The following is a 25,670-nucleotide window of genomic DNA, read 5'->3' as shown; positions in this document are numbered from 1 at the left end:
CTTCAGCCGTAGTTTGCAGCCACTGGCTCAACTATGTTCTGTGTGAAATGCAGCCCTCCCTGTTTTCTCTCCTGGGATTCAGAGATTTGGAGAATGTTCACCCCAAAAGTATTGTCTAAGGGATCTGAGTTTGTTATCCGAAGCATAGCTTGGTCATAAAAGCTGAATTTATTGAATGCAGTTTCATGCAAGCTGAAGTCTGCTGCAGATATATTTATTTATGTCTTTATGTTGTGTGTTCCCGCTCAGACAGACGCTCAGAGTTTTGTCCTGAGGCTGAACACTGATGGTAAATAGGTCCACACCTGTCTGGTTTTTATTAGCTTAGCTGGTTGCATAACCCCATAACTATCTATCTATGTTTATCTCCCCTCTTCCGCTCTCCTTTTTATTACCTTTCTTAATCCCTTCCAGCTGCATTAAGCTCAATGTAAACTGAATGCTGAAATCGGGTTGTTTTTTTTTTAATGAATACTTTCAAGAAAACATTTGAATAATCTCTTTCACTTTGTGTTTTTGTGGATCAGATACGACTTCATAGAGATCCGCGATGGGACTTCAGAAACGGCTGATGTTTTGGGTCGACACTGCAGCAACATCGCCCCGGCGCCCATCATCTCGTCAGGGTCGTCCCTCCAGATCCGGTTTGTCTCGGACTACGCCCATCAGGGGGCGGGCTTCTCTCTGCGCTACGAAATTTTTAAAACAGGTGAGCAACCATTAATTAAAGCAATTAGCTTGTCAAAGATGAGTCTATTTATAGAATGATGCAGGATATTTTGATCAGTAATGTTACTTCATTGATCATTTATCCAACTATGATATAATTACTTGTAAGTGAGGTGTTTTAATGTTGGTTTTTTTGTCCATTTAAGTAATATTTTATAGTGGAAAAAAAACCTCAAAGCAACAGAAGGCATATCCAATATATCAGTGAAGAACAGGTAACAAATCAAACATCCAACCAATAAAATAAAAGGAGAAAAGACAAAAAAGTAGAAACAAAATGCACTCTTGGCCGGGGTCTACCGCTCACTGCATGTAATTCAGCTGAAAAGTACACAAAGACTTTTGTGGGAAACACAACTCTGAGCCAATCATAAGGCTATGCTAAACATTAAATCTTGGGTTAATGATTTCATCTTTGTTCCACTTCTTTGCCCTCGTGGTAATTGCCCAAAACCTGTGATCAGTCACCGCATATCGCATCAACGGAGGCAGCCGGGCACGTAAACAAAACTTACAAAGAAAAAAAGCTACTTTCAAGCCGCCTGGAAGCATGTGAGGAATGCTTGCTTAATTGGCTCCGGACCCACTTCCTCTGGGGAGACGAGGAGGGCTGGGTGTGAGAGGTTGCGGCGGGATGATGGAGAGGAGCTCCGAGGCAACGCGGAGCTGGACTTAAGGTTAAAGGTTTATGGGCAGAGGCTGCAGCGAGGAGATTGATGGGGACGTGTGTGTGCCGAAATGAAATTTTCTTGAAGTCGTCAAAGTGCCCGAGACGAAGTGCACTTCGCAGACGTGGTTGAAGTATATTTGTTTTGACGGTTGGGGGCAGGTGTGTGTGTGTGTGTGTGTGTTGTCGAGGTGAAATGGTCAGGTGGCCTTGGGGCAGCAAGATTTATGCTCAAGTGAGTTACCAGCTGATTGTCTCTGCAGTGTTTGCAACATTCATGGCGGCTCCTCGGTCATTTAAAATCAGCTTTTAGCTCTCAAAATGGATCTCGATTTGAGAAATTGAAAGAATGTCGATATTGAAAGCCATTGCAGAAAAAAAGAGTTGAGGTTTCTGGAGCTTAAAAAAAAAAAGTGCATTCCTCTTGGAAAGAATGCATTAAGTTATCACCTCCTTCCTTTGAAAAATATCTCTGGTTTTGTGTCAAATGAATGTGACCCAGATTTGTCGTTCAGCTCTGTTACCAAGGCCACCAGCCCAAACCCCGACAATGTAAGGGTGTAGATTGCATCTGTCTTATACGCAGACACACACACACACACACGCACGCAGACACAGATGGATTGAAGGCTGGTGGATGGGGGATGCGGTTGCCATGGCTTTAACAAGATCCTGGTATAAATTCAGGGGGTATAGGAGATTGTGTCACTGTGTGAGCACATGTAGGTGTCTGCTGCCTGCACGTGTGGGTGGTTCCACTCAGCTTGTTGTGCGAGATACTGTCTGTCTGTCTGTATGTGGAGGCGGTATGATGTGTGTGTGTGTGTGTGTGTGTGTGTGTGTGTGTGTGTGTGTGTGTGTGTGTGTGTGTGTGTGTGTGTGTGTGTGTGTGTGTGTGTGTGTGTGTGAGAGAGAGAGAGAGAGAGAGAGAGAGAGAGAGAGAGAGAGAGAGAGAGAGACAGATAAAAAGAGACGGACACGGTGGGAAAATGATTGGGGTGAAGGGAGACAGACTGACAAAAAGAGAGTGAGTCAGAGAGTGAAAATGTATTCGGCATGCGTGATTGAGGCCATGTGTTAATTACGGCGTTTCCAGTGCCTGCACGCTCGCTCATCATCGCTGTTTGTCTCCGCGTGGCAGGCCCGGGCCACGGCTTTCCACTGAACAGATTACAACTTCTGAAGGGGGACACAGAGATCCTGGCGCAGATCTGTTTATTTACAAGAGCAGAAGTAATTTCACAACCTCTACTGTCGCTCTCGTTAATGTGTTTTTGTTTACTTTTATTTTGGGGGGAAAAATAAAAAATTATCAACAATATTTTGATGCACCTCTATTTCAAAGTCAGTTTGTGTGTATAGTGTGCAGATTGTGTTTATGGATCTGTATGTGTTTTTAAAGGGTGCGTCCTGACAAAGATAGAAATCTGAGGCCACAGCTGGGAGACTTGTGTGTGTGTGTGTTGCTTCCTTTCCATCTTAAACAGACAGTACAGCTCGTGGCACAGGCTGACCCCACCACACTGTTTCTAGAAGTCAGACAGTGTGTGTCTGTCTTTTTTTACTCGGTGAGTGTGTGTGTGTGTGTGTATCTTGGCCTGCTTTCCGTACAATGAACTAATGATACCACGGCTTGTTTTTGTTTTGTTCATTCAACCTTATTACGTAAGCGGTGACTGTAACTACTCCAGGGGATTTGGAATTGGACAAGCAATCTGTGTGTGTGTGTGTGTGTGTGTGTGTGTGTGTGTGTGTGTGTGTGTGTGTGTGTGTGTGTGTGTGTGTGTGTGTGTGTGTGTGTGTGTGTGTGTGTGTGTGTGTGTGTGTGTGTGTGTGTGTGTGTGTTGAAGTACAGCGCAGCGAAAGCTAATTATTTCCAGCGAGTAAGATCAGGAGTCGACCTTTGACTCTACATCCATCCTGAATACCCCTCCACCCTTCAGTGCACCTCCTGAGGGGAGGCAGGGTGAGCGTTTGCCCCAAAACAACATCCTTCCATCCATCCCCACCACCCACCCTCACACACACACACACACACACACACACACACACACACACACACACACACACACACATACAGTACAACTTAATCCTGCTGTACAGTGAAAGTGCACGCCTCCTCCCCCTTATTGTTGTGGCCTACTTTGGTCCTACTCATGCGTGCTTAACCCTTTATTCAGCCCCGACTGCCACCCCACCACCCCTCACCCTCCCCCAATGCCCCCATCCATCCCTCGTGCACTTTCGCTTACTCAAAGTCACGTGGTGCTGATGCTGTTACCACGGCTACAAGGGGAAGACTTGCCAACGAAGCCCCCTTGTACGTGCTCCCCAAAGCCCACCGCTAGCGCAGCAGAGGGGGGGCAGATGTAGCGCTGCAGCCAATCCCGAGTTGAGACCCGGGTCTAAAGCACCGTAGGGCTTTGGGTTCCCTCTGCGACCGCTTGTGACCGCTGCCGTGGTAGCTGTGGGGTCGCAGTGGGAGCACAGCTTAACCCCTTCCCATCCCCCTGCTCGAGCGCCAGTCAGGAACACTGGCGCTGTGTGTATTTCTAATGCCATCATGTTGATTGGACGCTGACCCTCGTGTCAGTGATGTCTGTTACTGTTTGGCTGATTGCGATTTGTCAGTTACTCCCGAAACACACAAGTCATCCCGTCGCTGGAATTACACCAAAAGTAATTAACTGGCAAAGGTGAATTCAATTCATGAATAAATAAACTGAGCACAAAGAGTGTTTAAGAGTGATCAGTGATGAAGAAAGCGCAACCCAGAATGAAATAATAATAAGGCATGATCAGCAACCGCACATACTGCATAAACACTTTGATCCCAAGCAGCAGGAGGCTTTTTGGCATCTGCATTTTTCGTGCTGAAGATGAAAAAAACTTGATGATGGCGTTCCTTTAAACAACAAAACACAGAGGCATCAGCGTGAAATGTGACTTAGAAGAAGCATTCCTCTCTGTGTAAATGGACGGACAGTGTATCTGTGGGTCGAAAAAAGTGTCAAAGTGTGGCACGCCAAGAATGTTGTTTTCCTTTTCTTGGGTGTTCGTGTTGTTCGCAGTGTTGTTGTTGTTGTTGTTGTTGTGGGTTTTCCACTCTAACTCCCTTGTGTACCATGCCCCTTCCGCTACACACACACACACTCCCTCTTCCCCGGATGCCTCGGGAGAGATTTTCTTCAATGAAACCCTGAACTGTGCTCAAGTCGGGTTACATGAGAGATCTGTGTGTGAGGAGTAGATCTGTGTCAGACGGAGACAGGCAGGTAGAGAGCGGAGGGTGAGGGGTTGGAGGCGTTGATGTGCAGCAGACACAGCGAAAACGCAAAGGTGAGCCCTCAGCGAGAGTTGCGTGCCCAGGACAGGAAGGAGCGAGACTACGCCAGACGCCAGACGGGACTGAGAGTTAAAAGAGTGAATGAACAGAGTCTGCACTTCGCTGCCGAGAGGAGAAGGAATGAGGGAGGAGGAGGAAGAGGAGGAGGAGGAGGAGGGCCGGGGGTTGCCCTGACACAACATGTGGAGCTGCTACTACATCAGGCACTCATGTGCAAGAGCCAAGTGGTTTCTACCCAGCAACTCACCCTCTCGCCTTTCTCGACCCCCCTCTCCCCGCGTCACACTGACACACACTCTCACACACTCACACCATGACCTCCCGCTCTTTTGCCAGCAGACAGCTCTTGCCAAATGGCAGCTCATGGCGCGATGCAAGCACCAACCAGGGGCCTGCGTACGGCAAGCGTGTGTGTGTGTGTGTGTGTGTGTGTGTGTGTGTGTGTGTGTGTGTGTGTGTGTGTGTGTGTGTGTGTGTGTGTGTGTGTGTGTGTGTGTGTGTGTGTGTGTGTGTGTGTGTGTGTGTGTGTGCGCTGAAGGATGAAGGAGGGAGGCAGGAAGGGGGACTTGTTTTTGGCATGTTCATATACTGTGAACTAATGAGCAATAACGAAAGGAGAAGGTACTCGTGCATACGTGAACACACACACACACACACACACACACACACACACACGCGTACACACAGCGTTGGCATGTGAGAGTGTGCGAGGCGACTAGTTGGTGTAAAAGACACAGTCTGAACACAGAGTGGTGTATTTGGAGGCGACGGAGTCAAGCTGTGCTCAGATTGAAGTTTTCAGGCAGTAGGGCTCCAGACTGCTGCACTGTGACCCAGTAAGAAACCAGGCCAGTGTGTTACTAGGTCTCAAACATACTGTCACTCACACAACCACACACACACACACACACACCTTCAGACACACGGGAGACGCATACAGAGAGACAAGCATCCCAGTAGGAAATACACACGCGAGCAGCTTAACAAAAGGCACAAACAAAAAGATACGTTACGCATCCGAAGAGGCACCTTCACAGGCGTGTGTTTACTGTTTCTTTATAAGCACATTACAATTACGTGCAACATTTATGCTGCTCACTCAGACGCTGTAATTTTAGACACACACACACACACACACGAACACAAAACACACTCAACACAGAGAGGTGAGGTCAGTTGTTGAGAGGATAGGGAGATATTGCCGGTAGCTTGCTTTAAATCGCCGTCATATTTCAACATGCCGTGCGTGTGTGTGTGTGTGTGTGTGTGTGTGTGTGTGTGTGTGTGTGTGTGTGTGTGTGTGTGTGTGTGTGTGTGTGTGTGTGTGTGTGTGTGTGTGTGTGTGTGTGTGTGTGTGTGTGTGTGTGTGTGTGTGGGCAGACAGGCTCTTAGCAAGAAGGCAGATGATTCACGGGTGTTTTGATGTTGCGGTGCGTGTGGGAGGCGACACAAGAGGTTCAATGCTGCTTTTGACATGTGGGGGTAGATTCATACATTTGTTGTGGACATCTTCAGTGAAGCTGATACACAATGCAGCAAACATGTGCCAAATGAATCAATACACAGATCCTGACACAGATTATAAATACATGCACATATGTAAATCAGGGAGTGAAAAGGTAATCGGCATTAAAATAAAGCAAAAATGATGAGATGAAAAACAAAAAAACAGATATAAACAAGGAGCTCTACAACAGGAAAAACAAAGGGAGAGACAGAGTGTGTGTCTCCTGAGTGTTTTTCCTCTGTCTCTGTGCTGATTGGGGTCAGTTGTCTGCCATTAACCAAGTGTAGACAGGGGAGGGCCAGAGCAGCCAGTCGACCCCGCCGCTTTTATAGGGCTGCCTGATAATAAGGACTGGTGCCTCGGAGGAATGCCGCCGAAGGAATGTTCCGCTAACGTTTCTGCGCTGCATTTATGAATATGAATCTGGTTCTCAAACGCAGCCTAGCAGCTCCATGAGACAGCGCAGGGCTGCTGAATGCAACCCTGCTTTCCCAGGTCTGAAATCTACCAGATGCTTCTCCCGTGAGCCTCTTCAACCTCACCTCCCTGTGTGCTTTTCCAACACAGTGAATGATGGGAAAATACCACATAAGCAGACTTGTTTCCTTATGCTAGTTATATGATTGCCAATTCTAAACGTCTTGGCAAAGAAACTCGTAATGAAATGTATCTTCAGTTAACCTTGCATCAGAAAAATCAGCAGGAGAGAAGGTGGATGTTCTGCACAAGTGCACTTATAAATACTTGCACGGAGAGCGGTGATTAAATAAGTGTCATCAGTCAGTTTAGAAAGGCCACCGGCGACGGCATTCCCGACATGTACATTTAAGCAAAAGACCTAATGAAAACCCCGCAGTCTCCTCGCGACATCGTGAAGATATTTGTCCTTCCGGCGAGCATAAAAATAGATGCCTAAAGACAGACAATGAAACAGAGCTGACTGTTTATAGCCAACATTATAAAGATAGAAATGTTGGAGGGGACAGCGAACAGACAGGCTGAGAAGATAACCGCAGTTTGTGAATGAGGGTGTGTGTGTGTGTGTGTGTGTGTGTGTGTGTGTGTGTGTGTGTGTGTGTGTGTGTGTGTGTGTGTGTGTGTGTGTGTGTGTGTGTGTGTGTGTGTGTGTGTGTGTGTGTGTGTGTGTGTGGAGACTGCCAGCTCTCTGCCACACTCATTGATGTGCCGGTCCATAAACACTCGGCCGTGACTCAGGCTCCCCAGTGGGGCCGCAGAGCAGTGGCTGATGGGTAGATGATCTGAGCCACACAGCTGCTGCCGCTCAAGGTGAGCCGCCCAGGGCGCATAAATCTGCATGGCTAATGAGGAGCTGCCGCAGAGGGCCCACTTAGAACCATTACACAACTTTTGTGGTGTTTGAGTGTGTGTGAGAGAGCGACACACACACACACACACACACACACACACACACACACACACACACACACACACACAGCATAAAATGGACAAGAGTACCACTAAGCCATTAAAAATAATATTGCTGATTTTTTTTTTGTAATCTTAAGTACACGTTTATGTTTTTGAAGCTGTTGAAATTTGCTTTGTGTCAGAAAATGCTGGCTGTACTCATCAGTTCGTTGGGACGTGGCACAAAGAGCTGCTCATATGGCATGATGCAACATTACATACACCCACTTGAGCATTTGCTCGCTGTGTATTTCTCACTCCATCTGTAATCGTAAATCGCGTGTGTGTTTGGAGGAGCGGGTTGAGATGCTATTGTATATTCCAGCCGGCTGTCGCTGACAAACGACTTTCTGAAACACCCTCTGCAAGTCAGATGAGATATCGCATGTGATCGATTGCTCACGCCTGTATCTTCTCTTAATGTGACCGATTTATTTATTTATTTTCCTAAATATCCTCTTATCCTTTCAGGGTCAGAATTCTGCTTCCGAAATTTCACCAGCCCCTCCGGGATGATCGAGTCCCCTGGGTTCCCAGATAAATACCCTCACAATCTGGAGTGCTCCTACATGATCATCGCCCCGCCCCACATGGATATCACTCTCACATTCCTGACCTTTGACCTTGAGAACGACCCCCTGCTGGTGGGAGAAGGCGACTGCAAGTACGACTGGCTGGACGTGTGGGACGGCCTTCCACAAGGTGAGGGCACGCATGCATGAATGACTCAACACAGGCACCCACACACACACACACACACACACACACACACACACACACACACACACACACACACACACACACAATCCTCATCCTCAACTATTGAGCTGCATGGACACACACATGCTTTAAAAATGTATGTTTCTGGGTGCAGGCGACACGCCATCACATTCATAGGTCAGAACTCATACCGACCTGTGCAATCCCCCACATTCCTGTACAGAAATTTGCATAGCAGCCTTCAATTTCCTGAGCAGCTATCACTCTCTTTGATGTAGGCGGCCTTGCCTTACATCCTATTACATTACATAGAGGAAACGTTATTTCACACAGGGAGCTGAAAGTGCCTGGACAACCCCTAAGGAGCAGTCCTTTCCCATGGCCCTCTTCCCTCTCCATAATAACACCCTTCATCACCCCCTTCCTATCCGCCCCGTCCTCCCTCCTTATCACCTACCACTTCCTTCCTCCCCGGGCGAGCGAGAGTGACGGCCACGACGATGAGTATCTGTCCGATAGGAGGAGCCAAGTGTTGCAAAAGATCAGGAAGTAGTGAGGAAAAAGAAAAACATTTGAGGATGTTATCAAGGGCTTTTGACAGTAGCCGCCATAGCCATAGGGTAATGGTAGTAGCTGTGGTGCTGATGAAAACCACATTAGTAGTGGTGAGTGCTTCATTTCTCACCTCTCACTTGCAGAGTCCCCCCCCTCTTTTTTTTTTTTTTTCAAAATATGAAACGGGGAACTGAGGATTTGCTCTAATTATTCCATTTTCAGTTGCTAAAAAGGGATCCAAGTGGATTTAAAATTCCAATTATAGCCTTGAATTTAGCAGCTTTGATAGCTGAAAACAATTTATACCATTCAAAGTTGAGAATTAGGAGCAAATTAAAGTGTAACCCAGTTCCAGTGAGCTCAGTCCTCGGGCTTGAAAGAGGGACGGGAGACAAGACGGGTGGAAGAAGGGTGAAGAATTTGACGTCTGGCGAGGGAGCTGTCTTGAGACTATTGTAATCCTCAGTGTTTGTGTGTGCCTGTGTGTGCGTGCTTGTCTGCAGCTGATCCCAGTGCAGCTTGCATTAAGGCAGAGGGATTCCAATCCCCCTGCTGGGCCCTGGCTGAGACACACATGGCAGATGGAGGGATGGACAGGAGCGCTGAGGGAGAGAGAGGAATGATGGGAGGCAGGGACATGGAGGGGGGGGAAGCATGCTGTGACTCATTAGACAACACTTACTGAAGCAGCATGGCCACTGGAAACCTGTCTTTGCCTTGCTGGATTCCTTTTTCTAATTTTAGATGGAAAGACAGAACACACTGTCGTTCGTAAGATTTTATCTTGTAGCAAGTAGCATATAGCTGAAGCAGTAAATGCAATAGGATACAACAGCACAAACATCTTCCTTTTACTTTTTAATCAAGTGTCTTAAAATGATTTTTTTTTTACACAAAAAACTACAAAAAATGACAAATATCCTGCACGTTTGCATCGATTTGATTTGTGTGTGTGTGTGTGTCTGCAGTGGCTCCTCTGATTGGTCGGTACTGCGGGACGAAGATCCCTCCAGAAATCCAGTCGTCCTCCGGCCTGCTGTCCCTCTCCTTCCACACCGACATGGCCGTGGCCAAAGACGGCTTCTCCGCCCGCTACAACATGACGCACAAAGAAGTCACCGACTGTGAGTGCCAGATAACTTTTACAGAGTGTGTGACTGTGTGTATTTTTGTGTGTGCAAAAGGTTTGTTTACCTGTTTTTATCCCCACCTCTATTTTCTCTCTTTCAACCGTTGCGTCTCTGTCATCTCTGCTGACACTCATCTTTCTTTCTTCATCTTTCTCTACTCTCAACCTCTCGATCTTTTCAGCTTTGCCTACTTTAATGCTATTTCAATCTCCAAGCGCTCTCTCAACCCTCTCAGACTATTTTGCTCTCTCCTAATAGAGCATGATTTTTCAGCAGGCTCATACTATTTTCCTTTAGAATATAAATTAACTTCACCTCAATTTGCCTCTGCTCACCTGTTGGGTGGCTCTCCAGTTCCCGCTGTCCTTTCGTCTCTGTCTGACTTTACCTTTTCCTCTCTTGTCATTCATTATATCCACCTTCCCTTCCTTCCTTCTTTCTTACAGCTCATTTTCCATCTCCACAAACATACAGCTAACGTTGCTTCCTCCGTCTCCCGTCAGCTTTCCACTGCAGCATGGCTCTCGGTATGGAGCCGGGGAAGATCAGCGATGATCAAATCTCCGCCTCGACAACCTTCTATGACAACCGCTGGTTACCACGTCAGGCCCGCCTCAACAATGACGACAATGCCTGGACGCCCTCCGAGGACAGCAACAAGGAGTACATACAGGTATTAATGTGCAAGATCATACCGTATTACACGTCGTCTTTCTACTTTGCCGTTGAAGAAGTTTCTTTTTCTCGATATTTAGAGCAGCAAAGACAAACTCTGACTTAAACAACAGTAGGTTTAATCTTTTCTGTGTATAATAATTTAAAGACAGAAGTGTAATCCAGTAAAATCCTACATTTCAAAACAAAAATCATCACAACCCAAGTTGTGAAGTGACTCTAAAAACCACCTAAAGATATCTGAATCAGGATTACTTTCACTTGCTGAGGACAATAAATGTGTCTCTGTGATACTAGTGTAGAGGAAAGGATGCACTGAGCAACAGCATCTCGTTTACTGCGAGGACGCAGCGGTACACGCATAGAGGAAATGGAGGAACTGTGGACTGATGATAAGGAAGTGCTTCTGCACTCTCAATCTTTCCTGTCTCAGACGCACACGCGCGTACATGCCTACGTGGAGCTCAGAGGAGTGCGGCGAGAAGCCCGTGATTGATGAAGGTGCTCTCATGGAATGCATCCGAACACTACGCCATTGATCTTTGCCTCCAGCCTTCCTCCCCTTACACATGACAATGCACAGATGCACACACATACACACAGACACACACATAAATACCACCTAGGCTTCCCTCAGCAGTAGGCCACAGTCGGCGTCCATCCCCTGCTGTCTGTGTGACTGATACACACAGCTGCTGGCCCGGTATCTCCATCAGCACCATAAATCCCACAATCTGTGCAGTTCTCTTCTATTATTTCTAATCTGCTCTAGTCACTTCATTTAGAAAACACATTTCTATCCAATAAAGAGTTTTAAATCCTGTCTTTTCTTCCAGGTTGACCTCCATTTCCTCAAGGTTTTGACAGGGATCTCCACGCAGGGTGCCGTATCCAAGGAGACTCAGAAGTCTTACTATGTCACCACCTTCAAGCTTGAGGTCAGCACCAATGGAGAGGACTGGATGGTGTACCGGCATGGCAAGAACCACAAGGTAAGCTTTTATATGCACTTCTACATTCACACATAAACTGTAGATTATGAAAAAGAAGTCAAACACACAAGCGTGCATTAAAGGGAAATTGAGCCCACAAGCTTAAAACATTTATTTGTTCCAAACAGAATTTGAAATTTTGCGTAACAAAGGGGCCCTTTTTTCTATCACCATCACTAAATGTTCTCAAACAACAGGGGCTTGTTGTATTCATCCATGAGTCGTATCAGTGGATGCAACATTCCTGAAGGAGTGTTTCCCCTTTCGAGCACGGTTTATGAATCTGAAGTCATGACCCCAGTTATGACTTGGAGAAGAAGGGAACGGGAGGGAGGAAGAGATAAAGATAAGAGGGAGAAGCTGACAAACAAGAACAATGGAGTCCTCTATGTGCCCTTATCTGGGCTCGCTATTTATCGTCTCTCTCAGATCTAACACGCATACAAACACGCACACCTGGGGTTGTGAAAGCCTCGGAGTTCCACGAGGTGCGGATTGAGGAAGTTTGCGTTGCTGCATTATTTCCTGAAACCGTTCATGTTTCGAGCTCTGGTTGAGCCTCATTGTATTCATCTTTGTGTGTGAGGGTTGTGCACACATATGTGTGAATACATATACAGTGCAGGTTGTTGATGTCATGGTGGTACCCTACAGGAAGTGAGCCCGTCTCCGGGGGATTCGAACTCTGTCCCTCGTATCTGGGTTAAGGTCACAGTGGATTTCAAGCAGAAAAAGAGAGTAGCGTGTGTGTGTGTGTGTGTGTGTGTGTGGGAGAGGGGCGGGGGGAGAGGGGGGAAGGAGTTAATCCACATTCACTCACCCACATAGACTGGGCCCCTCATCTGTGTGTTCCAGTGATTGGTTTGGGTGGGGTCAGTGGGGGGTATTTGATGTGGAGATTATTGAGCAAAATGTGGATTTGACTTAAAAGTCAACATCTGTGATATTTATTAGACCCCCCCACCCACACACACACACACACACACTCCTTCCACTCCCACAGCCCCCTCCTCGAGATAACCTCTAGCTGATCTCCCTGTCTTGAGATATGTGCATGTGTGCACATATGTATATGTTGTGTGCCTCTCTGTCTGTATGGTGTAATCTGAATCCAATAATCTGTCTGAGGGAAAAAAAAAGAAATGCTCAGACTACTTTCAGATATGGATTCAGACAGATGCATCAACATGCATTTGTGAGAGATATTACTGTAGCTGTGGTGGTTCCTCTGAAGACCGTCTTCAGCTTTGAGAAAACACCAGGAGGAAGATGAGCGATCACTAAAAGACGAAAAAGATGTGACTGCAGGGAAACACAGCATTAATTTAAGTCGACCAAAGACTTTTTGAGTATCCCTGGAAACAATATCCGCTACTTTAACTAATATGATATTGCATAATCTCCATAAATTGAAGATATGATAAAGTACACCATCTGTTTTTCATTACGATAAAGAAAAGATGGTAGTTACAGCATTTACTCTGCAGGACAGGGCTCTCAAATTAGGCAAGGATTTATTGTGCATGGTTGCAGTCTGATGTACAATAAAGAGGCAGGGCTTCTGGATAAAACAGATTTTTCCTGAACATCAGATAGTGATAGTGAGCAACTAGGACAATTCATAGCCACCATTTTAGCCCGGTCGGACATTATAAGGCTAAAACTGAAGAGTTCACGGTACCCTTCATACTCCTCGTCAGCCAGGTTTTCCTCCTGTCCCCACGGGCCGCGGGGGAATCTTCCGTGACTGTTAATCCACCAGTCATGTCGCACAAACTCCCAGTTAGCCCATCCTAAGCCCCCCCAAAGAGTCCTAAGTAGTTGAAGCTCAGTTCTCGTCAGGGGGTCCTGTAAAGACTGGGATTTGGTTCTTCTAATTGTCATTTAACAGTGAGCTTGAAGTTAATGTGGCTTTGCAAAAGAGCACGCGTGCCATGGGCCTGTGTAGTATGCGTGTTTGTGGAGGGCTGAGGCACGAGTGTCCATCGGATATGAATCGCACACGAACAAAATAAAGGACCTGCTTGCCAGTTCCTACTTTACCGTGTTTGTTATTGGGCGAGAGCCCTTTCCCATTTGTTGTCAAGATGTGTGTCTGTATTTGTTGCGTGAACAAAGGCAGAAAGAAGAAATGCCAATAAAGTTTTGAAGCAGAAGGAAAACGTGAATTTTTTTAGCAAATCAAAGTGCTTGCAGGAAGATAAAAAAAACACCGGCGGTGCACATTAGTCACCTCAGTCACACCGGCACACAGGCCTCGTGCATCTGTGTGCGTTTGTGTAAATTTTCTTTTCACTCGTTTTCTGCACACGAACACATTTTCATTTTGACACCCATGTGACTTGTTAATTTAAGTCACACTGCTCACATATGCACCTCATTACTTGATGATATGCCAGCACACTTAGGAATTGCACATCTCACACGGAAACACACATTGTTTTTTTTTAATATATTTTTTGTAACACAGACACACACACTTGAGCCCAAATGAATTCAAATTAAAAACACACACTGTCATCCATCTGTGAGGAAAAATCCCAGTAGTCCCAGTGCTAAACAAGCTTTGTTTCGGTGAAATGCACTGTGAGGTTGGGCTAAATCTGTTGAACACACACACACACACACACACACACACACACACACACACACACACACACACACACACACACACACACACACACACACACACACGTACAGTAACCTAAGACAGAGAAAAAAACAGCCCACACAGCATTTCAGCCTGCTCCTCCATCACACTGTGTCACAAACACAGACACAAACAACACGCTTTGTCTTTCACTTATTCTACATGCTGATGCTTAAAAAAAAAAAATACAATATATACACAAACATAATCATTTTGCATATGCACACACAAGTAAAGATGTGCACACAGACACAGTCAGACACGATTTATTAACATCAAGTGGGAGACATCAACCAAAGGTAGAGTGAGGATCATTGCACACACACACACACACACACACACACACACACACACACACACACACACACACACTGCCAGCCCTTCTTGGAGCCCGTTGTGAAGGGCGGCCAGCTGGAACCAGTTCCTACTGTCAACATCTTCATACCAAGAAAGTGGGGAAGGGGAGAAGCAGGGAGACACGGGGATGAGGAGTGCAATGGACAGAGAAAGAGTCCCGGGATCAATGGAACAACATGGGAATGAAAAAAAAAAAAAACGGCCGTGAAAACGAGTAATGGCTTGCGCAGAGCTTGCCACATCTCCCCTTGGTGCCATCAGCCTGTAGACAAACACAGGCCGAGGAAGGAGACGTGTGCCAAGAGCACAGAATGGAGCGAGAGGCGGTGAATGAATCATGCTATGATATATACATCTGTCCATGCTTCATTTCCCAGAAACAAATGTTCTTCGCTCTCACAGGATCCAGTGGATTTTCTCCATTTAGATTCTTTTCACTGTATTTACTGAGATCTTCAGTGATGGTGTTTCCTATAACACACACACACACACACACACACACACACACACACACACACACACACACACACACACACACACCGTTCACTGTGACCTCGTTCTCCGGCGGGGCCATCAATAGTTAAATACCTACAGTGCCTGCATCCCGCCAATGTCCACACAAATGGGGGTCTGACCGTAGCATGCTGCTGAGTGTGTGTGTGTGTGTGTGTGTGTGTGTGTGTGTGTGTGTGTGTGTGTGTGTGTGTGTGTGTGTGTGTGTGTGTGTGTGTGTGTGTGTGTGTGTGTGTGTGTGTGTGTGTGTGTGTGTGTGTGTGTATGTATGTGTCTGTAACAGCTGCCTTAGTTATATTTTCATGACTCTCCACACCAGGACACACATGACAACATTAATTATTCAGTCTACTATGATGGCGTGTCACGTGAGGGGCGAGGCTGATAGACACTCATACTCATACAGACAAAAACATGCCTGTTGTTAGGCAGATTACAGAGGTGGGATAGACAACGCGCCAGCAACCTTACACATACATCCAAGACATGCACACACACACACACACGCACTTTGAAAAGCTGTATTTTAATTGTCTTCATTCCCAGTTAGTCAAAATGTAACCATGTTATCAACAAGTTGGTCAATGACCAACCATCTGCTTCCTGAGGCCATTGACCTTTGACCTTCGAAGCAATGGGTCAGGAGTCAAATGAGCGACCTCTCAGGTATCCTGACAATAGACTGGAGGAAGAGACTCGTCTCTCTCCGTTCTCCTCCTCCTGTCTAAGTTCCTTCTGTCTTTGCACGCATCCAAAGGAAAAATGAAAAGAGCTTCTCGAGAGCTGATTCTTATTGAACAAATTGTTCTTTTTGTGTCAGTGATGTTGGCCATATTCCCAGCTTTTATCCTAGGATGAAAACAAAAAGAAAAGCAGCTGGCAGCTTTGTAATGCGCCAGCTAATGGCCTCTCTGTGATACTGGGCATTTCGCATATTGGAACAAGACATTTCTGGAAAGTAAATAAAAAACTGAGCCATTAATTCAACTAAACATGTCATCTTTCTTTTTTTTTTAATCACACTTCATCATATATTTTCTTTCATTAAAGAATAAAATCAAGTAAAAGTTTAAACTTTTGCTTGAATTGCGCTGTTTGTCTTGCGATGCGGTGCCAGTAATTTACTTCCGATTTGAGGAAATTCCATAGAATTTCACAGTTTTTATCTAATTATGAGATAAATACTTGGATGGAGTATTTCCTGTTTCAGCCATGAATCTTCTCGTTGTTCTTTCCTTCCTACTCGCCACCACTCCCTGCCTCCTGTCCCACATTCCTCTCTTCATATTCCTGAGTTACATCCTCTGTCCTCCATTCAACCTTTTTCTGTGTCTCCCCTCACTCACACCCTCCTCCATCATCTCTTTTTAACCACCCTTCTGAGGACACTCTTCCTCCCTGCAGTCCTTTTACAGTTTTCCCCGTCCTCTCCACTCCTTTTGTTTCACTGACAGAATATCTCGGAGTGGAAAAGACGGGGCAGCTTGTACGCGCGGCAGACCCTCCATCATACACTTGTCTTTGTGCGTGAGCATGCATGGGTGTTTGCGTAACCCCCATAAGCGCCCACATCCACTGTTTTGCCTCTTAGGTAAACACAGCAGCTGTCTGTCCTCGATGCTGCAGCAGATACAGCACAGATAGTCCCGCTTATCTGTTCAAACACTCCCACTGCTTTGTATTACCAGTGTCAGCTTCACTTGATTAAATCAGGCCATGCCCAAAATCAAATAAAACCCCTTGAGTAGGATTTTGAAGTCATATCCCTCGTATTCCCACTGGTTATGGAATTTCTGGAATATAATTTTAAGAGGTGCGGGGGTTTTACAAATGGGTCAGGTTACAGCAGTATGGTATCATAATATTTTAACTCTAATAGGAACCAGACTGTTTTTCACTTATGATAAAACAGCATAAAAAAAAGAAGAGGAGAATCAAATTTTTAGGCTGTGGGAGCATGTTTAGGTTTGATCATGTTGTGCTGAGATGAAAGGAAAAGAAAAATCATGTTGGGACCTTTTTTTTTTTTAGAAATGATGCCTTTAATCTTTAATTCAGCTGCTTGTAGCAGTTGTCTTTCCATCTCTCCATTGTGTGCAGCGGCTACAACGCTCTGCGCTGCGGTTTGGCTGATATCCGTCAATGGTCAACGGTAGCTCTCCCTATCACCCGGCAACCGCAGACAGATAGAGTGAATGACACTTAACAGTCGGTTAAAAGACACTTCCTTTGCTTATCTGAGCACGGAGGATGTATGTGTGTGTTTGTGTTGGTTTCCTGTGGTTTCCGGAGTCTTTGTGTGTGTGTGTGTGTGTGTGTGTGTGTGTGTGTGTGTGTGTGTGTGTGTGTGTGTGTGTGTGTGTGTGTGTGTGTGTGTGTGTGTGTGTGTGTGTGCGTGTGTGCGTGTGTGTGTGGTTTCAGTTAGTAGCCACCGACAGGAGGAAGAAAAGGCGTGTGTGTGTGTGTGTGTGTGTGTGTGTGTGTGTGTGTGTGTGTGTGTGTGTGTGTGTGTGTGTGTGTGTGTGTGTGTGTGTGTGTGTGTGTGTGTGTGTGTGTGTGTGTGTGTGTGTGTGTGTGTGTGTGTGCGTGGTTTCAGTTAGTCGCCACCGACAGGAGGAAGAAAAGGCATACGGGGGTGAAAGAGGAGGTGTGGAGAGATATCAACTGTGCGGTCTCGAGGAAGGGATTTATGGAGAAAATGGAGGTGTTTGAGATGAAGGGATTGAGAGGGATGTGGTAACAACAAGCAGAGAGTGGAGGGAAGAGGATGTGGAGGAGGAAGTTATTCATAATTGCAAACCGGGATGCAAAAAGGAAAGACTGAGCATCCCCATTCAATGCCCTGCAGCATCACTCGGCCCTTTTCTGCCCTAAATCAGAAGTAACTTGACCACCCCGGTTACATTTGCCCTCCGACCCCCGCCCTGGAAGGAAGGGAGCATTCAAGGAGAAGAAGTGAATGTTGACGTTTTTACGTGGACGCCTTAGGAAGGGAATTTCACTCCCATCCTGCCCACCTGGACAGACTTCCTGCGTCTGACGGCTAATCATGTTTGGTCGTGTCAGGTCACGTCTCCCACTGCTTCCTATGGTCACCAGCATGGAGGTGTGTGCAGGTCGGTGTGTGTGTGTGTGTGTGTGTGTGTGTGTGTGTGTGTGTGTGTGTGTGTGTGTGTGTGTGTGTGTGTGTGTGTGTGTGTGTGTGTGTGTGTGTGTGTGTGTGTGTGTGTGTGTGTGTAAGGTGAAACAGAGAGAACCCCATCCTTCGCTGGGCTTTCTCAGCCTCCCAGAGCTGAACCTTTGACCCGAGAACACATCGACAGCTGGGCGGGTGACATTGGATCCGTGTTTGGGTTGTCTATGCTTTGTCCGGCCTGCCACTGTGTGTGTGAAGCCAAGCGAAACGGTGCACTGTGGGTGGGTGTTGAAGCCAGAGGTAGTGTGTGAGAAAGAGAGGAAGAAGCACTTACAGAGCTTATGTACAGTACATTTCCTCCAACCTTTTGTTTGTCTTTTCCCAGATTTTCCACGCCAACACAGACCCAGCCGAAGTGGTCCTGAACCGCGTCCCGCAGCCGGTTCTGGCCCGGTTTGTTCGGATCCGACCGCAGACCTGGAGGAACGGCATCGCCCTCCGCTTTGAGCTCTACGGATGCCAGATTACAGGTGTGTGTGTGTTTGTCGCAAGGTTACGTTTCTCTAAGCTGTTATTTTCCTGAAAGAAACTCCAGTTGCCAGCATCACCCTGCTTAAAGTTTGAATAGAAGAAAACAACAACTTTTTGTTGCACTTTTGGGTTCAGTCTCATCAGCACTTCATCGGTTATTTGATCCTCCAGTTTGGTGCCTCGGGGGTTAAAACCTGCAATGTTGCACCTTTTCCTGCCAAGAAAAAAACCCTGTTTTGAACACTGAATATAATTTGCTTTAAAAAAATAAATTGAGCTCTAACAACCCAAAAGCATAAAAACCAGCATCTCACACACGCATCAGACATACATGTGTGTTCAGTGTCTTTTCCACATTCCCCTTGCTATCTTTTAAACATAGCAACCCTCCGGCTAATTAGAGGAAACTTTTACTCGAGTCTTCCTTCCGGCGGCACCACCGGTGTCATTTCCCTCCGTCTGCGCTCGCTTTCTATCTCCGACTCCCACAACGCTGGCCCTCTTTTCTCCCCCCCACTCCTCCCTCTCATGGTTTTAGATACTTTTTGATGTGTCCTCTTTGCACCGCAAGCTCCTCTATATTGAGAAACGAGTAGCGATCAATCATTCACGGCTCCCCATTCGCTCTTACATCAGAAACTGTGATTCGCTTCGGTCTCAACAGCTGCTATTGAAATAACTATTAGCTCTTACAGTATAGGTACATCCACACACGGGCAGTTTCTAAATATAACTGATGACCTCAAAAGCAAGCGCACCTTTTTAGAAACAGACACCACCCACCGGCGTGTGCACATACACTTCCTGTGCCTATTATTCATTATTTACATCTCCTGCATTTGCAGTGACATAACAGCATGAAACTTTGATCTGTGTTCTCTTAAACCGTCAGCACAACTAACATCTCCCCCCATCTCTCTTCCTCTGTGTCTCTCCCTTCCTCTTCTTCCTCGAGCTCTCGCTACCTCTCAACGCCACCACTCTGTAACTCCTCCCACTTGCATCCTTCCCCCTCACATTGTTTGTGTCCGTAGGCGTCTCATCTCTACATATTGCTCTCCTTCTCCCCGTCTCCCGCAGCCGTCTTCTCTGAGCCTCTCTCCCTCTCTCTTTGCTTTTTTATTTCCTCCACTCTTTCCGCTCTCTACTCCTCTGCCTCCCAGCTCTTCGTATTATACCTTTCTTATCCCCTTAATCCTCATTTCTCCTTCTCACATACTCCCTCGGCAAGTTATTTTCTACTCGCCCATCCATATCCGATTGAGTTTCATTTCCCAGTGCTTTGACGTGTACGTAGAACTTTCCCTGAGTCAGTGAATCTACTTAAAATATGTGCTACATAGTGATCAGATGAGCTTTTGTACAGAATATAAAGAAACACTACACCGAACAACATTAAAAGATGCTTAAATATTTGTGTGGGATGTGAAGCAGGAAAGAGTGCCCATTCAGCAGCAGACTAAGCATATGCTTTTATCTCACTAATGGTAGTCTAATTGCAAATGGAACATGAAGCAGTAGTGCTGCGTTACACGTCTTTTTTTTTCTCTTCCCTCCCTCCTCGCTCTCTCAACTCATCCTTTCCTTATTTCTTCCAGTCTAAACTGTTCATGCTTTAGCGGCCAGTAGTGCAATCCTGCGGCGAAGCTTAACAGTTTCCTGGTGGGAATATGTGTAACGGCACGAGTGTATGTTATAGCCATCGCTGAATCTTCTCCATCGTCACTCCCCCGAAGTGAAAGTGAAAGTCTAATCTCTGCCCTCGCTGCCTCTGCTCCAGATGCTCCCTGCTCGAACCTGCAGGGCCTGCTGTCCGGGCTGCTGCCCGACGCACAGATCTCGGCCTCGTCCAGCCGGGACATGGTGTGGAATCCCGGGACCGCCCGACTTGTGGCAAGCCGCTCCGGCTGGTTCCCCGCTCCGGCACAGCCCCTTGCCGGAGAGGAGTGGCTGCAGGTACAAGAGGCTTTTAAATACATTTATGCAGATCCATGTCTGGTTTGTTTTATGTATTAAAGATGCAGTGAGTAGGTTTCACAGTCTGAATGTCATGTTTATAAATGCAACACGTAGCTCCTTTAAATTCTGGCTTCCGCATATTGCATATGAAGTTGCCAAACAAGCTTCAACTATGTGTTTTTTTTGCATTAAGTGTTTTAATCCAAATCTAAATCTAATCTCTACAGGTGGACTTGGGTGTGCCCAAAACGGTGCGCGGAGTCATCACCCAGGGAGCGAGGGGAGGAGACGCAGGAAGCGGAGCAACCACCGACAACCGGGCATTTGTCAGGAAGTACAAAGTGGCGCACAGTCTGAACGGAAAGGAGTGGAACTTCATCATGGACAGCAAGACGAGCCTACCCAAGGTGGGTGAGAGGGTGGAGGACAGATGATGGAAAAAAAGATTTGTCCCTTCCTCTCGTTTGCATTGTGGCTCCGGAAAGTCTGTTGTCAAGCAGGCTCCAAAAAGTCTCTTCTGTTTTCTCTCTTATTTGCAAGTGATTCCTTTTTGTTTTACTTTCCACATCTAATTGACGACTCCCCTGTGTCCTTATCTTGTGACCTACAACCAACTCAGTATTACCATACGAAAGCAGATACAAAGGGAACAGGAGTGACTGTCAACTGTTTGTCACACTGTAAAAAGCTGCCCTACAGAGGAGATCTGGGGGCAATGCTGGACACCTCTCTTTGAGGGTGCATGTATTTGCTCCTTCTTGCAAGAATAAATGTCCAATGTGTTTGATTTTGAACCAAGCCTCTGAGCAATTTTTCCAACAACAGATGAGGAGGATGATGCTTTTTGTTTCCAAGTTGAGTAATCATTGCAGTTTTGTGTATTTTGTGCAGATTTTTGAGGGGAACACGCACTACGACACTCCGGAGCTTCGTCATTTTGAGGAGACAGTGGCCCAGTACGTCAGGCTGTATCCAGAGAGGTGGTCTCCAGCCGGGATCGGGATGAGGGTGGAGATACTGGGCTGTGACCTTCCAGGTAGGACATTGTGCCGCTGCTTGTGTGACAGGGTGTGACTTTATATATGATAATTTGCAGCCCACAGTATCCCAGGCTGAATTATTTGCCCCGCACTGTAATGAAGTCAGGTGACTTCTAACCAGGATCGAATGGACCTTGAGGAAGGTGGCTCACTAGAAACATGAGGTCCACATTAGATATCCGTGAGAGTCATAAGAGTCTGCCGGAGGTGAAAAGAAAAAGGAATTGTGAGAGCTGGAAAAGTTATAATTTGGATTCAATTCTGATATTGTTTCACCTGGAATATTTAAGATTGACTTATGCGAGCATCATCATCATCATCATCATCATCATCATCATCATCATCATCATCATCAGCAGCAGCAGCAGCAGCAGCAGCAGCAGCAGGGAGTGGACAGGGTTCGGTTTTAAGGAATGTGTTCCCTGAGAGAGAGAGAGAAACAGAGAGTGAGAGCATGGGTTTGTTCACTTTCCAGCATGGTCTGTTTCCCAGATGTGCGGTAGTGCTGGATCACACACACTCACATACACACATATGGACTGACACTGTTTACTACTCCCTCTGTGCCTAAACAGGACGACGGAGCTGTTACAACTCAACATGCTCAGCACGGACACACGTTCTGACACTAATTTACCAAACAAACCGCAGAAAAATAGACGTGTACATGTACGTTCTCCAGGCTCTTCACACACACACACACACACACACACACTCTCTGTGGAATCAACACTATAAATGCAAGTCAGGCTGTGCCTTCATTAAGGTGATTTATGTGCATCTTTGCACGAGGGCTGATGAAGTGCCCTGCTCTCTAGATTAAATATTCATAATATCACATTGTCACGATCACCTCTAGTCACTTTAAAGCAAGCTTAACCACACATCACATGATATTAGTGTAACATTATAGTAAAAAACAATTAAAAAAAAAAGTAAAAGAATAATAACAGTAATTTCACTTGCATGCAGTTTGTGACCGTTCCTTTGGTTTGCTGCATTAAACACACGTCTCTGGGCATTTTATTTCCCCCACTGAACTCATCCACAACACAGGAAACAATGTGTTTTACATCAGCTGCTGACTGACGAGTGCCCTGTGGAAAACGTCGCGCAGAAATACACTGAACAATGAACAGTAACTGCTGAGATGGAAGCAAAATGAAGTGCCTTAGAGAGTACCACTCTTTTACAAAGAGGTGACTTTTACCAGATGGACTGGAGGGGAAATGTGGCACAGAAAGTTGTTGAGGGTCACACGTTGTTCACAGACCACTGCAGCACAGCAGGACGAGTGGACTCCTGCTGACATCCTGTAAATCACTCACTTCCTCTTCCACTCAAACGATTCACTGTTTCTGTTGTGCCCTCAGTGATGTCTCATTCACACGGCTCATAAAATGGACTCATTTTTACCCCATATCTTTACTGTTGTGCAGTTTGAACATAGCAGCAGTTATTACAGCGAGGCAGAATAAGGCCTCTCTCCCCATTCCTACACATGGTTGCAGTTCTTCCTCTTCCCACCCTGAGGCTCAGTGCGTGGGTCTATAAATGTTTTTGTTCTTTTTTTGGTTACCATGCCTCCTCTCTTTTCCTCCCGCCCTCCTCCTCTTCCTCCTCCTCTGTTACTCATCACTCGCACCTCTTTTCCATGCTCGCTGCTGTTGGTCCCGACTCCTTCTGTTTCCCACTTCACAGCTGTCTCACACACAGCGGCTTACAGAGACAGTTTCTCCTTTCTTTTTTTAGTTGTATGTACTCCCAGAATGAAAAATGTATGAGCTCAGGAAAGAAATGTTAGAGTAGAAAAAAAAATATATCACCTTTTTCTCTTTCCAGGTAGAATCATTTTAATCTTTGCACTGAGTAGTGGAGCTCACACAGGCACATACACCTGTAATTTAAACCTCAAGTGTTTTAGCTTCACACTATATTTCTGATTCCTTCAACATCCCAGTAAATACAGTAGAGATCACTGTAAAATGATAATAATAATAATAATAAAAACACAGTTTGGTCCTATGTATATATTATTTGGGATGTTCTCTGGAAGTTCTGCCTCACTGTGAGCAGACGTGTGCGTGTATTTTTATGTGCTTTAATTACTTGTTGTGGGGACATGAGTTGGTTTACAGTCACACTGTGAGGAAAAAAAGCAATAACCCTCAATGTAAGTGATTAAATTTTAGGTTAAGCCTTTGGCAACCAGTTGTCACGGTTTTGATCAGAGTAACCCTCCGAGAAATGAATGCAAGTCAATGTAAAGTGATAGAAACATGACTGTGTGTGGATGGACCTTGATCTGAGCACTTAACCTCACCCGTCTGATTATCAAACAATGGCTGATCGTCTTACCCATTGTGATTTTTTTTGGGGGGGGGGTTGTATGTACTCACACATCCATCCGTCAGCGTATGTGTGCTCGGGGCTGCCAGGGAGAGATTTACAGAAAGGCTTTCTCCATAATTGAATAATTTTTTTTTTCTCTTCTCTGACATATTGCTGAGTCAGATTCTTTTGGAGCGAACAACGTCTTTTATGCAGGGAGGGTTGGCCCTCACCTCTCTGTGTATTTAAAACAAAAAAAATGAAATAAAAAAATTTAAAATCCGTATCCGGGAGCATGCATGTATGCGAGTGTGCATCTCCATTATCTATGTCAGCAGTTCCCCGGGGCCCAGCTCTAAGTGTTGGTGTCTCATCCCTTGCATGATGATGACTTGCATCATCACCTGCAGCAGTAGGCACATTATATAAGACAACAATCTGCTGCAGAGGGACTCTTCACGCATTACAAGGCCCTCCGATGCGCATGTACAGTAGGGCCCGCCTGTAGTCCTCACACGCTTCAAGGTCAGGGGCTCGGGGCAAGGTAGGCAGGTCACATACGTTAACAGGCGTTCTCTCTGTGTCTCACGTAAACACACACACACACTAACACGCCAAGTCACTCCCATTCCCATTGCCCTCGACACTCCTGTCACACCCTGGAAAGGTCAGCACATTTACACTGTGACAAGGCCTGACCTTTGAAAGCATAGAGTACTCAGGAGCCGGCTGGAATCTTAATGGACTGTAGAATGTGTGTTTTGGTGTTTATGTGTGTTTAGTTATAGGCACACGTAGGAGCGCGCAAGTCATGTGGAGACACTGGGTTTATTTTAACACCTGGTCCCAGGACTTAACTGGAGGACTCAAAGGTTAGACTGGAATAAAGATGGCAAACACAAGAAGAGCGAACACAAGAGACAGAATGAGGAGGAGAAGGTGGTGAACCTGAGATGGTCGCGCATCTGAGAGTCAGGAGGAGGAGAGGTTTCAGGAAGAGACTCGCTTTCCTTGCCTCTGCCTCCCCAGTGGGCCGGCAGCGATAAGAGTCTCATTAGGTAGTTAATGACTGGCATAAAGGACGTGACATTAACGCTGAGTTAATGTCAGGAGCCGTCGCCAGCTGTGGCCGGTCCTTTCATGTCTGCCATTTCTCCAGCTGGGGCGCCGTTGCGCTCACTTCCACAGGAAGTTATTTTAAGCAGATCAATTGCAGATCGCGGTGTGTTTGTTGCCCTTATTGCATTTCACAGTCTTTAAATCAGGGGTATCAAACATACGGCCCGCGGGCCGGATCCGGCCCGCCAGGGGGTCCAGCTCGGCCCGCCGGATGACTTTGCTAAGTGTGAAAATTACAGAAAGACATAAATTCCATTTCTATGAGAATATGGAGGTTTATGAGTA

At 46.2% G+C, this 25,670-nt stretch overlaps 1 protein-coding gene across 3 annotated transcripts in view; it reads left to right on the top strand.

The window, feature by feature from the left end:
* The window catches only part of nrp2a (neuropilin 2a), a 59,061-nt gene that overhangs the window by 18,453 nt on the left and 14,938 nt on the right, over positions 1-25,670 (top strand). For all 3 annotated transcript variants that reach the window (XM_069698411.1, XM_069698410.1, XM_069698412.1), the window contains exons 3-11: positions 528-709; positions 8,149-8,379; positions 9,921-10,076; positions 10,586-10,755; positions 11,594-11,749; positions 18,791-18,935; positions 20,717-20,892; positions 21,123-21,302; positions 21,787-21,931. In XM_069698411.1, coding sequence (XP_069554512.1) covers positions 528-709; positions 8,149-8,379; positions 9,921-10,076; positions 10,586-10,755; positions 11,594-11,749; positions 18,791-18,935; positions 20,717-20,892; positions 21,123-21,302; positions 21,787-21,931 — 1,541 coding nt within the window. The remainder of the gene's footprint in view (positions 1-527; positions 710-8,148; positions 8,380-9,920; positions 10,077-10,585; positions 10,756-11,593; positions 11,750-18,790; positions 18,936-20,716; positions 20,893-21,122; positions 21,303-21,786; positions 21,932-25,670) is intronic.

The sequence above is a fragment of the Brachyistius frenatus genome, unplaced genomic scaffold (genome assembly GCF_029030835.1).
Source record: "Brachyistius frenatus isolate BFR_SWC_R1_liver_20210118 unplaced genomic scaffold, ASM2903083v1 Contig_26, whole genome shotgun sequence".
In the NCBI taxonomy this organism is placed as follows: domain Eukaryota; kingdom Metazoa; phylum Chordata; class Actinopteri; family Embiotocidae; genus Brachyistius; species Brachyistius frenatus.
Note: the sequence above shows the minus strand (reverse complement) of the source record. Positions and strands in the feature narration are given on the sequence as shown.